The 13455-nt window shown below is 34.1% G+C and overlaps 1 protein-coding gene across 5 annotated transcripts in view; it reads right to left on the bottom strand.

Annotated features, from left to right (window-relative positions):
- The window catches only part of LOC149784430 (proton-coupled zinc antiporter SLC30A2-like), a 123204-nt gene extending 112392 nt beyond the window's left edge, over positions 1-10812 (bottom strand). For 2 of the 5 annotated variants that reach the window (XR_016413858.1, XR_016413859.1), the window contains exons 1-2: positions 8237-10807; positions 1294-1373 (exon numbers count right to left, since the gene is read on the bottom strand). Coding sequence is in view for 3 of the 5 variants with exons in the window: in XM_089932497.1 (XP_089788623.1) it covers positions 1294-1373; positions 8237-8331 (175 nt within the window). In the remaining 2 variants the exon portion in view is untranslated. Of the gene's footprint in view, positions 1-1293; positions 1374-8236 lie in introns of all 5 variants that reach the window. The other 3 variants (XM_089932497.1, XM_089932498.1, XM_089932496.1) reach the window with 3 other exon arrangements.
- Positions 10813-13455: the final 2643 nt, after the last annotated feature.

Here is a 13455-nt window from a genome sequence, read left to right as displayed (position 1 = left end):
GTTATCTTGGAATGACTGAATACAGCCATAGCATATTTAATTAGCATGTAAATACAACTACAAAGCAATATGATTCTTTTAATAATGGAAGTGGAAACAAAAATTATACAGAACTGCTTAACTGGTGGTATTAATTGATAATGCAATATGGTACAGCACTGGTACACAAGTAAAATCAGTCATCAAGTAAGAAAATGGAGATTTACAATCATGGAGACATCTGTCTATCTGTCTCTCTCTCTAAATGGGACATACAGATTATTTGATCATTAGGTGCAAGAAGAAAATTGTGATGGAATATATCTTTGTCATGGTTATTCATCTTCTCACTTGTAAATTCTAATGTACATACATGTATATGTAATTAAATTTAAACAACGTATATTACAAACAATGTACATTACAAGAGCATGCTGCTTTAATGCAATTACATCTATGTTAAGTTTTAACACTCACGATCATGTAGTTGTACAAAATACTAAATGTGGGATCCTATATTTGTTCATACACAATCTCTTCCCCAAAATGAAATATTTTGTACTCATTATTTTTCATACTCTTGGAGAATTAGTTTCCATACAAAAATAAGATAAAGCGATTTGGATGAGATAATCCAAATAAATAAGTCGATTCGGAGTAATAGAACGAAGCTAAGCTTTTTAGGTCAAAAAGTATCGTCTTATAGGCTGGCAAATATGTAATATGTGGATTGCTTCCCCGATTCTGGGTGATATTAATATTTTGATGGATGCTTCAATTCAGGGTGGCTTTAATATGTGGATGGATGCCATATACTCCAGAATCACTGATGTTGATAATTTGATAGTGATCTTTAATAAAGATGGCTTAAACATTAGGGGTGAAACCATACACCTGTGCCATGTATCGATATGATTCACAATACACAACCTGCAATACGACACATATCCCTACACATATGAACTTGATGGTCTTTCCATCTTTGGAAGGTAGGTGATGCCCTTTTATGTATGTTGACATAATTGTTGCTATTTTCAGTATGCAGATTTCAGATAGATAGTTGTCATATATTTATATGCTATTCTCACTGATGACAACAGTACTTTCAAACAGACTATATGTTGGTTGTCAGTGAGTTTTATTCAACATTTTTGGACATTTAATGGTGATTTGATGTAAGTCAATTTAACAATGAGGCCCTTTGATTTGTACAGCATGAAAATGGCAATAATACAACTGAAATGTTTCCAGTAGCTCACCTGTATGACCATATAACCAAGCTAAAAAAAAACATCCTTTCAAAATTAACCTTACCTTCTTGCAAATTTTGATCATTCTGTGAATGTGAGATTTCACCAAATAGATGATTCCCTTCTCCTCTTATACCAGCAAACCTGAAAAAAAAAGACATTTTTGCATGCAGACATGAAATCTAAACCATGTTTTTTCTTTTTAGCTGTTATGTGTTGAAACCATCTTGGATACTCTTGAATAAGATTTTTTTTAAGATGGCCACCATGTCAGCTATGTTTTGGTTGCTAATCAGCAGCATTTTCATTTAAGGTCAACCACATAAGAAATCTTTTGCTGAAAACCCCATGCAGACTTTACAATCATGCAGGAAAAATAATAATAACACTTTCAAGTTGGCCGCAAGGGCAGCCATACTGAATGTCAGATCAGCATCATTTTTATTTAGGACCAAGTTGATACTAGCAAGACTTCTGGTGAAAACCCCGTGTCAATATGACATTCTGTTAAGGAGGAATGTTTCTGTTGTTGTGGGATTATCACCATTTGTCAGCACATGACAGTCTATACATGGTGGCCAATATATCTGGTGGAGGAAATACAAAGCAGCCAGATGGTGGAGGAAAACCCCAATAAAATCACAGGAAGAACCACAAACCCATGGGAAGTTACTGGCAAACTTTTTCACATACCCAAACTGGCAGAGCCTGAGACTTAACTAATGAGGACTGGGGTAAGAGATCAGTGATCTAAAATGGCGAGCACCCACAGCCAGTTTAAGAATGATATTTTCAGGATGGCAGCCAGACTGGCCATCAGATAAACATCATTTTTCATTTGGGACTAAGTTGACATAAAAGAAGTATTTTGGTCAAAACCTTGTCTTGATATGACTATCCATTCAGAAGGAGCAGCAATAACAAAATTTTCAAACTGGCAATACTAAATGGACATGTTAAGATTGGCACCATTTTCATTCAGGACCAACTTATGATCATAAAAATGTCGTTTAGCAAAAACTCCATGTTGATATCAACATCCATTTAGTTATAACAAGACTTTCAAGATGGATCTCTTGAGGGATAAAAGATCTGCACCGTTTTCAGTTAGGACCAGCTAGAGGTCATAAAAAATGTTTGAGTGAAAAAACCCATATGACAATCCATTCAGAAACCCCCACATGACAATCCATTCAGAAAACCCCCATATTGTAATCTAAATGTATTCAGAAAAAGTAGTGATAAGAAGATTTTCAAGATGTCTCAACTACACCAATTTCATTTAGGACCAACTAGAGCTTGGAATGAATGTGTTTGTAAAGTTTCTTGGCAATCTTCCAAATAGTTTAGGAAAGGTAGTGATAAGAAGATATACCAGAGCAAATTTTATTTTTATCACAAGGTGCAAGAAGAAAAAAGTGATGGAGTAGCTGTCATTGTCTTAGTTATTAGCTTTCTAACTTGTCTATTCTATTATATATATACGTAATCAAATTTAAACAAAACACATTGCTAGTGCATGCTGCTCAAGTGCAATCACATCTGATGCAAGTGGGATAAATCAACACTCCGATCTATGTTGATACTCGTGGACAAAATGTGGGTCTGATGTCACCTATTTGTTAAAATACAGCAATTTTACTGTATGCAAATCTTCCAGAACACAACTGCGTACAGTTTAGACACTTTACCAGCATCTGGTAACAGCCGCGTCTAGCACAAAACTCAAAGTGGCCACAAGAACTGTGTTGTGTTATTTCATGTGGATTTACAACTCCCCAAACACAGGATTTGATCCAGATATAGTATGTAAACATTGCCAAAAGAACCCTTCAGTTGATGGTAGCTCAACAGCCATGAGAAATACTGGTAAATGTATAAGTAGACAACGTTGTGTGACAAGTGTGTCAGCAGATTTTTGCAGCTTTTAATGCATAGGTGATATCAGCCCCAAACCATCAATGAATATCAGTAGAGATGTGGAGCTAATTTATTGGCCTAATCTGATGCAAGTGAATTTAATATATACAATCTTGTAAATATTTTAAAATCCTTCTCAATGTCAGATCCTATATTTTTTCAAATACAATCTCTTACCCAAAATCATAATCATAAAAGTCATTAAAGTAAAAAAGAATAATTTGGGTAAAAATATATGAGTCATATTCTGAAGGAACTTGGGCTTATGATGAAGTTATTATACCAAAATAATATAAATATACAGGTATGTTGCACTAAATGCACCTTGTCAGTAATGACAGATAATTCAGGTTTTTCATGGTAACTCGTTTTTCAAATAAGGCTTGGATATTCTATGATACATTATTTATTACATGCCATTTACTACGATCTGTTTACATTTCCAAACAAGGATGCAATGTCCCTATATGGCACATGAAAACACAAGTATAAAAACAGTAGTTATTAGATAAACTAATATGGTGGATTATCCAAAAGAAAATATATGAAGAAGATGAACGCTACATATATTTCAACAATGAAATTCTGCAATACAGGTAATAAATAAAAGGACTTTTTAAGTTCTTTAATTATATGTATAGAACACTAAATAATAGGACTACTTTATTTTTTTTTCATTATATCCATACAGCATCTTCAAACTTATTAAAAATATCTTGGAGAAAGCTCCACTTGTGAATCACACACAGCTGCTCCATTGATACTGCTTATAGTAACCCATCCATGAAGTACAGGTACTAATATTAGTACCATTTATGCATCAAGAACAGTCTGGTTATATTTGGTAGCACAACTACTTAGAGAATTAACCCCAAACAACATTCAATTACCTGATTTGTGTTCATTATATACTCCATGCAAAAATGATTTATTTTGGGAAGGAAAAAACACCATAGGTTTTAAAATAATCATCTTTAATATACTATGAGCAAAAGCCATGAAAAGATTTAATTTTATTTGCTAATTATGTCATTTCTGATGCTTTGTCCATTACAAAATACCATATTAATCACAATGAGATAAAATAGCAACCAGGGATGATGCTAGAAGTCACTTACAATCAATATTAAGATTTTCTCAAAATGACAACCTCATTAAAAAGTCAATATTTTTACATTCAAATGTATTCATGGTTTAAAGGTCAACTGTCCATATTTATGTGACAATGGGCCTTTTGTACAACATATTTTTTGGAAAATAAATATCATTTTTCAAAATGCAGCAAAACTAAATAAACTGATTACTTTTTAAATACTTTGGATATCACTTTACAAAAATAATTCTACAATGTGCAAGAATATTTGTGGAAAACCCTCAAATTACATCTTTTAATAGGTCATCCATGCTAACAAGAAGAGTTAACTATTCCCGGCATGTGGGTACGTAAAAAATGTAAACAATGGCAACAATACGGCATAAAGCGAGTTCAGAAAGACACAAAACTGTCATTTTATAACAAAGTGGACATTTATAGCTGGGAAGCTGATTATACAAACATGTTTTTATTCATTATACTAAATGTACTGAGTAACTTTGGTAGAGCATGGTGTGCAAGATACTTTCACGGTTACACTCACTTTATATACATGACAGGTGATATTGGAGGCAGTGGTAGGCCTATTTAATTTAAATTTTCATGTTTAGCATTCATGAAAAGGAGGTAAAATTTAGATTTTGAAGAAAAAAAATCATGGCATTTATTGTGAACGTCAATCTGTTCTGAATATTGACATTATAAAGAATAAACAATCGATCTGTATCACGTCATTTAGAAAATAAAATAATCATAAATATTTTGTGAGAACTCAGTGCTAGTTCCTTCTCTCACTCTCTCTCTAATTTCAGATTAAGTGGCCAAGTGGCATAAAGCGCTCTCCATTACGGATCACTGCCATCTCACCTCTGTCTGCGTGGGTTCGAGTCTTGGATTCAGCCAATGTGGGTATGTGAGAAAGCTTGCCAGTAGCTTCTCGTGGGTCGGTGGTTCTTCCCAGGTTCTTCCTCCACCATTACTACTGGCCGCCCACTGAACTTAGACACAAAGACACAGTGATCCCATTCAAGAGTGCTCTCAAAACTCACTTATTTCGACTGCAAGAACAAACTTAAAGACCTAATAATGTTTCCTACCTTAAATATTCTCAGCATGTTTTTTATGTTTTCTAATTTCATGGTGTTTGTTTTTCTAATCATATCGTTATATATGTTTTTTTATCTTATAGGTGTTGTCTAATGTTGTAAAATGGCATTAAACCCCACAACAACAACAACTAATTTCAGAATTTAATACCACTTCATGAACTGTATAATACTGCTCAAATTGTCAGATTTATTAAGAAAATATATTTAAAAAATTGACATCCAAATTTAATGTTGCAACATAGACAATTTACGCCATAAAAAAGCAGATTTACTGTAATAATAAATTAGTGGAACACCTGTACAATATGAAACAGTGAATGAGGAATTTCTCAAGAATTTTGTTGACTGACACCCTTTCTATACTTTTAAAGATATGAAAATTTAACAAATCTCAAAACTATCTTCATAAATTCTAACCTGGCAATTGTTGTTTACTAAATTGTGATTTCAGATCGCATATATGTACAAGTACATTATAATAATTATGCACTATTAGTTTTAAGAGTAAGATATAATTTGTGTATGGTATTTCAAGCAAAAATGATGGGGAAGGGGTGCTCAAAAAAGCTTAACAAGCACACAAAAGAATGAAAAAGTGAATTCATTACTGAAGCTGAATGTTCACAAAACATTTACAGATTACACAATGTAAACAAATATGCAACTTTTCAGCTTGAAATAACCATTAGGTCACAATTTTGCAAAATGTGACCAGAGACCAATATTACAATGGTGAACAGTGCATGTTTCTGAATCCAATCTGTGAATTTTTTGGAAAAGATATCATGAAGATGAGCTCAATTTTTAATTCTCCACACATAAATTCTGCATAAAACATACAACTGTAAGACCAACATATAATTTCAATGTGTATATGACTCAAGAATATAGTATTTCATAAAAACATACTGAGAGGGGGCATTTAATAAAAAGGCACAGAAAGCCTTCAGAAGCAGGGTTCTCAAAAAATTTCAAAACTTGACCCTTGACCCCTAAATCACAAGAGTCAAAATTAAAATCTCAGGAGTCAAAACTAAACACTCGAGAGTCAATTCTTTGGGAGTCATAAACCCATAGCTGTGAATCCTCATTATTGGTGGAAACAAATGATGTCTAAGATTTCTTGTCTCGTGCTGAAAAATCAGAAATACTTGTACAGTATTTTGTATGAAACATATCTCATTTTTGTAAAAGTTTCTCTTTCTACGTGTTAATGTGTCTATATTTTGTATATGAAACAGATGACTGTTTATACTTTATTATATTTTCAACTTCTCAACCTATTCTATTATTAACTGCTAAAATCATTTGATCTTCAAAACTATATCAATACAACTATGAAGGTCATATATTATTCAAAAATCAAGGATGTACAATCACAGAAGTCAGTTTTACTTTTCCACTCATCCTTAAATTTTCTAACAAATTTTGGATATTAAGTCTTCTTCTCCTTCTCAAAGCTGACACCATCTTTCTGCTTCTTTGGAGTGTGAGGGTCAGAAAACTGATCACCAGTAGGCCATTCCCGAGACTGAGACAGAAAAGAAAATATACTTCTTTGCACCACTGTGATATTCAAATTCAGATGTATGCCCTGAGTGTTACATCCGTTCACGTTATTCTAAATGATCTGTTGATTAAAATGTTCAAGGTTTTAAACATTTTGCTGACTGAAACTAATTAATTGCCAAAAAACAGAATACCATACTGAAAACTAGCTTCACAAGAAGCCATATATTTGCATTTTGTCTACATGATTATAATTTAAAACACAATCAAACAAATGCCACTATTTTATCAGAAATGAATCCATTAAGTCATAAAAAAATTCCAAACTGTTAAACATACTGCGAAATGAAGCAAATTGCCAAAAAAACAATTCAAGTTGTCAAATGTAGATCCACTTATTTTAACAACCAGCTTCGCGAGCCACCAGAATGATATGCTACAGTTCTGACAAGTTGATTATAATTTGATGTCCAAACATACCAATGCTAATATCTGATCAAAGGAAGTCCATTTATGTCATAATTGTTTCCTCTTCCTCTATCATAAACTTCAAACATAACCTCAAAACAATCCAACCCAAGTCATTTGAATCTAAGCCTGATCTGACCTCAGTGAACAGTTAGCTCCCCCAATTTCTTATATATCTTCCATTGGTGCATTATTAATGGCTGTCAATGTGTAAACTGTTGTCGAGTAAATGTCAACCACTGCAAATTTGGTATGGACAACACAGTCTTAGTAAGAAACTAAGCTGGAGGCAAATCATGGGTAATTTAAGATTGATGCTCCAGCCCAAATCTACGTGCATCAAAAAGAAGCACAAGTATAAATTTCCGCATATCACTCATGGGTAATATTTAAATTCCATACATTAAAATATGAGTGTATGCATCTATTGAAAACCATGAGAAGTAATTTAACATTGGAGAAGTCTATTTATTCTTATTGCTGATTGTTAACCCAACATTTCTATATACCATATGTAAGAAATATGCAGATTTCAGCCTGAAATAATGAGGTCATGATTTTGTAAAAAAGTGACCAACACCAACAGTAAAATGATGGACAGTACACGTGTTTAAATGCTTCCTGTGAATTTATCTTAAAATATATCATGAAGACGAGTTCATTTTTTAATTGAGCACAATTGAATTTATGCAGAAAACATTGCATTTCTATTCATTCTAAAACTGTTAGAGAAAAATAATCATCCCCATTATCCTTACGACCAGTGCCATCAGTGAAAAACATTCGTCACTTTAAATAAATGTGTGTTGATCGCAGCAAAGTACATCAAGCCAACATGGACGCAAAATTTATGCGGGTGCACGAATGAACGGACAGATGTTCGTGGTGAGACAAAAGTAGATAAGCACCTGACTGTCGCTGCCTCTGTTCGTTCGACAAGTCGATCCGTTTCGCACGAACCTTCCTCACCCATACTACTACATCGTTTCCTTGATGCACTCATTTCAATAGAATATACAGTTTGCTTCTCTTTCAAACAGAGCTTTTGCAGAGACGCACGTTCAAGCTCGTAGTTCGGATGAAAAAAAAATTACAACAAAAACTCGTGTATGTTTAGTGGAGTTGTTATTTTAACACAGTCTCAGCGTATCTATATTTTCATGTGATCATTCGAGCACTGCCCTTTACTCTGCTCTTCGTCATTCAGATGTTTACTTGCATTCCATGTCCGTGTAAGTTTCTCTTCTTCTTGATCACGATCTATATAGTACAGATGAAGCTTTGGTGGCAGGCGAAAGTTTCGTAAATTGGCCACCTGTCAAATTTCTTAATCTAAGGCAATGGTGTGACTTTTTGAGCTATTATTGTGGAATAATTCAAGATATGGATATATTTGTGGAGTTGATCTATTCGGCTTGTGTGTTCTTGAAACTGATGTTCACCTCATGTAGTCATTGCAAACTATCATTGTAATACAATTGGTATTACCAATAGCCACAGGTATTTGATGCAGTCTAGATAATGAATAAAAACCAATAATCTAAAGGGAAAAAAAAATCACGCCGAGTGAAAAAATTGTCTCACATTACCCCCATGATCCGTTCTGACATATGTCCCTGTCCACTATACTATAGGGGCCACGAGTGGCCGAGTTTTCTAAAGCGCTCACCGTTACGGATCATTGCCATCTCACCTGTCTGCGTGGCGTCGACCTAGAAGGGGGACCCACCACCACCATCCATCAATGCCCCATTGCACAATCCGGGCTTTGTAAGAGTGTGCGTATCTGTTGCAGTTCTGATTTATTTAATGTGAGGTTCTTATGAAAATGGTAAAAGGAAATTACTTTGACCAAGCTGATAGACTTTGAAAATTCTGAAATCCTTTATGTTGGCTGACTAAGTGACCTGTAATAGAATCGGTGTAATAATAATGAGTGTTTATGCGCTTACCATGGAATCTCATACAGCTAAATTAGCTGGACAATGACAAGATGCAATTAAGGACTCACGGTACTAATTCCACTCCAATGGTAAACATATGGAAACACTGTCATATTCAAAATTCAATAACTTAAAATTTATGGGTGCTGATAATGACACCTATAATTTTTCGTGCACATCTAACCTTGGTGCAAGCTTATGTGTGGAGAACACCATATGACCCGCAGCAATTTGTTTACATACATGTGCATGAAACACGTGTTATTGATTCTGCTACTTTCAGTATTGAGTACTCCTGAGTCAAGCCTGTAAAAATGCTAAAATTGTATCAGTGGAAATTTCTCAATATTTTTTTTACATTACATATAGGACAAGCTCTCAAAAGATATTTTTCCTAAAATTTTAATTTTCATTATTAACCAATTATTGACCACCAAACCTGTAAATGCTCTATCATTTCTTCACCCATTTCTAGACTGGTTCACAGTTCTTCCGTATAATTAGTACCGTGTGTCCTATAACCAGATTTAATTTTTTTTGAAAAAGTTGTATTTTACTCCTTGATATTAGAGCATAATTGTAAGAAAGAATTGGCCATGCTTGTGCATGGATAATAGTGCAATAGCATTTTATGTGATACCAATATCTATAGTTAAATTGCATCCGCATCACATGTTGCTGTGTTGTATTGTACTTATTAATGGCTTATTCTTGTTATTAAAATAATTGTTTTCTGCCTTTGTATCTTCATGTTATCTTTCTATGGCATGCATGCTACACAAAAGAAACACAAGCATGCTGACATCAGCAAGTATGACATCACAGGGTATCAAATTACATGACGCATTGTATTTTCATCTCTCACTGGCTATAAGACAACTTTTAAATGTTTTAAATTTTAAAATTGCATTTCTTTTCTTGCTGACTCTCACAGAAATAAGATACAGTGCATCCCTATTCACATCAATCCAACAAAACAAATAAGTGTGCCACATGACAGGTCAAAATGATAAGAGGCCATTGCCCTTTTGTGACTAAAACAAATACACACACCCATGAAGCATCAAGAGATGCTGACATTCCAAACTTATTTAAACTATCATCACATGTGATTCATGACCCCCAAATGTTAATAAAAAGGTATAAAAGCCACGGAAGAGTTCCATAAGCTTTATTATACTGAATAATTAAATAACATAGTGCTACTTTTTAGTATAAAACTATGGGGAAGGGTGAATAAGCAAAGAATAGACAGAGTAATTTCTTCAAGCCTGGTAATGTTCCCCACAACGGGGGTGGGGTGGGGGGGAATGTGTATCAACCCAAATAACACATCAACATGAGGTATGTTACATAAGGACAGCAAGAGACAAATTTGAAAAAGCTATCCAAAGTTCCTATAATGCTGACATTGATGTTGGAGACAGAAAGTGTATGCACAAACTGTTATGACTCACGCTATTAAGTATGCTGGAGGTGGAGAAATGTGTGAAAAACTTTGCTATGCCAAGACAAGTTCATGTCTCTATGCAATATGCAGACACTGATAAAAATTGTCACTGAATACACTACTTGTTAAATTTAAGTAATAGAATTGAATTGCATATTGAAGTTGTCTAATACATAAATATATACCTACATTTACCCAAAGCTCATAAAAAGTTAAGAAAAAGTCTCAAAATCATTACTGTGGCTACTTTCCACTATAAGCAGTGTTAAATTACTTACTTTTTAATATAAAGCTGAAAAAATGCATACATTATTGAACAAAAGAGAAACAAAGCAAACATTGCAATCACTCAATTACAGTCAAAGGGGAGGTAATACACCTTGATTTGGCAAACCAAATAGCAAGCTCTAATTTACAGCTAAATGATTCCTTACTATTACTTGATGGTAAGAACAGAGCAATGTAGGTTTAATAAATAGCTTTTGTTTCAAATATGAAACCATATTTCTGACATGAAGCTTGTTTTCATTTATTCACAACAACATATATGGTGAACAAAACCCATATCACTTAGTGCACGCAGTAATCAAATGCTGAGATTTGGAATAATGTGTTCTGAGACCACAAGTTGCAACACCCTGAGTATAAAGGTTTTCTATCATGGGACTTGGTACATGAAGAAAAAAGAGATCTGGTTTGGTGGGAGAGAGCAGTATGTTCACCATGCAGTTATACATCAAGAATGTTTCAACTGTATGAAGGGAGGTTGGGGAAGAAAAACTGCCTGTGTAAAGAATGCAATACAGATAGGACTTTTGCAGACTTATAGTGGGAATGAAGGGTTGGAAACTATTATTTTAAGTGAAAATGTCCCTCCCTGCTCCCTCAACAAAAGGAATGCAGAAAAGTTCCAATACTGTTTGCCCAAAAATGTAATGTACCAATATGAGAAACATGCTGAACATAGAATAGGTGTCAAGGAGTTTAATTCTAGGATAAGAAATAAGACCGGTATAATTGATATTCAATGTGACTCGACATATAATAATTCAATTTACAGGTTGAGGCAATGCAGCATGTGCAGTTTTGTGCACAGTCCTTATTTTTACAATGTTCTCTGCTTTGATCTGCTGAGTGTGTCTCTAAAGTTAAATGATCAGTACTGATACATAAGTGATTGTGACATAAGTGGCTTACATATAAAATCTACCCCACCCCACCCCATTTTGGGGAATTATTGCATGTGTTAAATGGTATTTAACCATACAGGCCAATCTATGGGTACCATCATATGAAATTCTGCCATCAGGCCATACTGTGCTCTTTTCCCTATGGCCTGAGCTATCTACTTACACTCTCCAGTGTATAAAACCATCCCCATCTGTCTTTTGTATAGAATTTTTCTCCAAAATCACATGCAAACCATGATAAAAAGACTCCATTATCATTGTCATATGTAAAAACCACCAAATTGATACCCTGGATGCACGTGGTAACCATGGAAACAACAAGCTCCTATTATGGTATAGGTCGCATATAGGACTCACGGTACTAATTCCACTCCAATGGTAAACATATGGAAACACTGTCATATTCAAAATTCAATAACTTAAAATTTATGGGTGCTGATAATGACACCTATAATTTTTCGTGCACATCTAACCTTGGTGCAAGCTTATGTGTGGAGAACACCATATGACCCGCAGCAATTTGTTTACATACATGTGCATGAAACACGTGTTATTGATTCTGCACCAAATGAATCAGGTGCTACTTTCAGTATTGAGTACTCCTGAGTCAAGCCTGTAAAAATGCTAAAATTGTATCAGTAGAAATTTCTCAATATTTTTTTTACATTACATATAGGACAAGCTCTCAAAAGATATTTTTCCTAAAATTTTAATTTTCATTATTAACCAATTATGGACCACCAAACCTGTAAATGCTCTATCATTTCTTCACCCATTTCTAGACTGGTTCACAGTTCTTCCGTATAATTAGTACCGTGTGTCCTTAAGAAATGTATATCAGTCCGTGATTCTGTCAAACAGCAGCTACAAGAGCGTAAGGAAACTCGAGTGGAATTTAAGAAGGTACAGAACTTTTACTGAAACCAGTCACAAAAGCCACTAAAGTTCTTCTTCCGTTGTTGGAATAAACCACTAAAGTAACTGGAAAAATAGCAGAAAGAACTAAAAAAAAAAAAAAAAAAAAAAGATTCTCCGAGAACTTCCAGATGAAATAACTGCTGCTCACCCACAATTACAGCAGGAAATACAGCAAGCAATGGAGGGTATTGATCAAGCCCGTGCTGAAATTGGTGATGTAAGGGATATTGTTGCACCAGAACCGGAACCTGTAGTAAAAAAATAAAAAAATAAAAAAATAAAAAAACAACACCTGCCCAATTTACGAAAGAAGGTCATAAAATACTTATTATAAATCCACTCATCGATATTGTCGAAGATAGTTTAAAAAAGAACTATGGCGGTAAAACTTAGGAGATTCAGAATTTACAGATGCTTGAATTGTGAATTTGGAAAATGGTTGAAGTGTGTAAGATTAGTTAATATGGACGTATGGATATATCAGAGCATGGATATTTGAATATTTGTGTACTTTGTATGAGTTGTAATGTAAAGAAATGTGTCTGATTGCTGTGATATTGTTTAGTATAATGGGATTAGGAATATGTACTGATGTGACGCAATTTATTGATGTATGTATGAGAAGT

Source organism: Sinohyriopsis cumingii, chromosome 14, assembly GCF_028554795.1.
Source record: "Sinohyriopsis cumingii isolate HCF-2022 chromosome 14, ASM2855479v2, whole genome shotgun sequence".
In the NCBI taxonomy this organism is placed as follows: domain Eukaryota; kingdom Metazoa; phylum Mollusca; class Bivalvia; order Unionida; family Unionidae; genus Sinohyriopsis; species Sinohyriopsis cumingii.
Note: the sequence above shows the minus strand (reverse complement) of the source record. Positions and strands in the feature narration are given on the sequence as shown.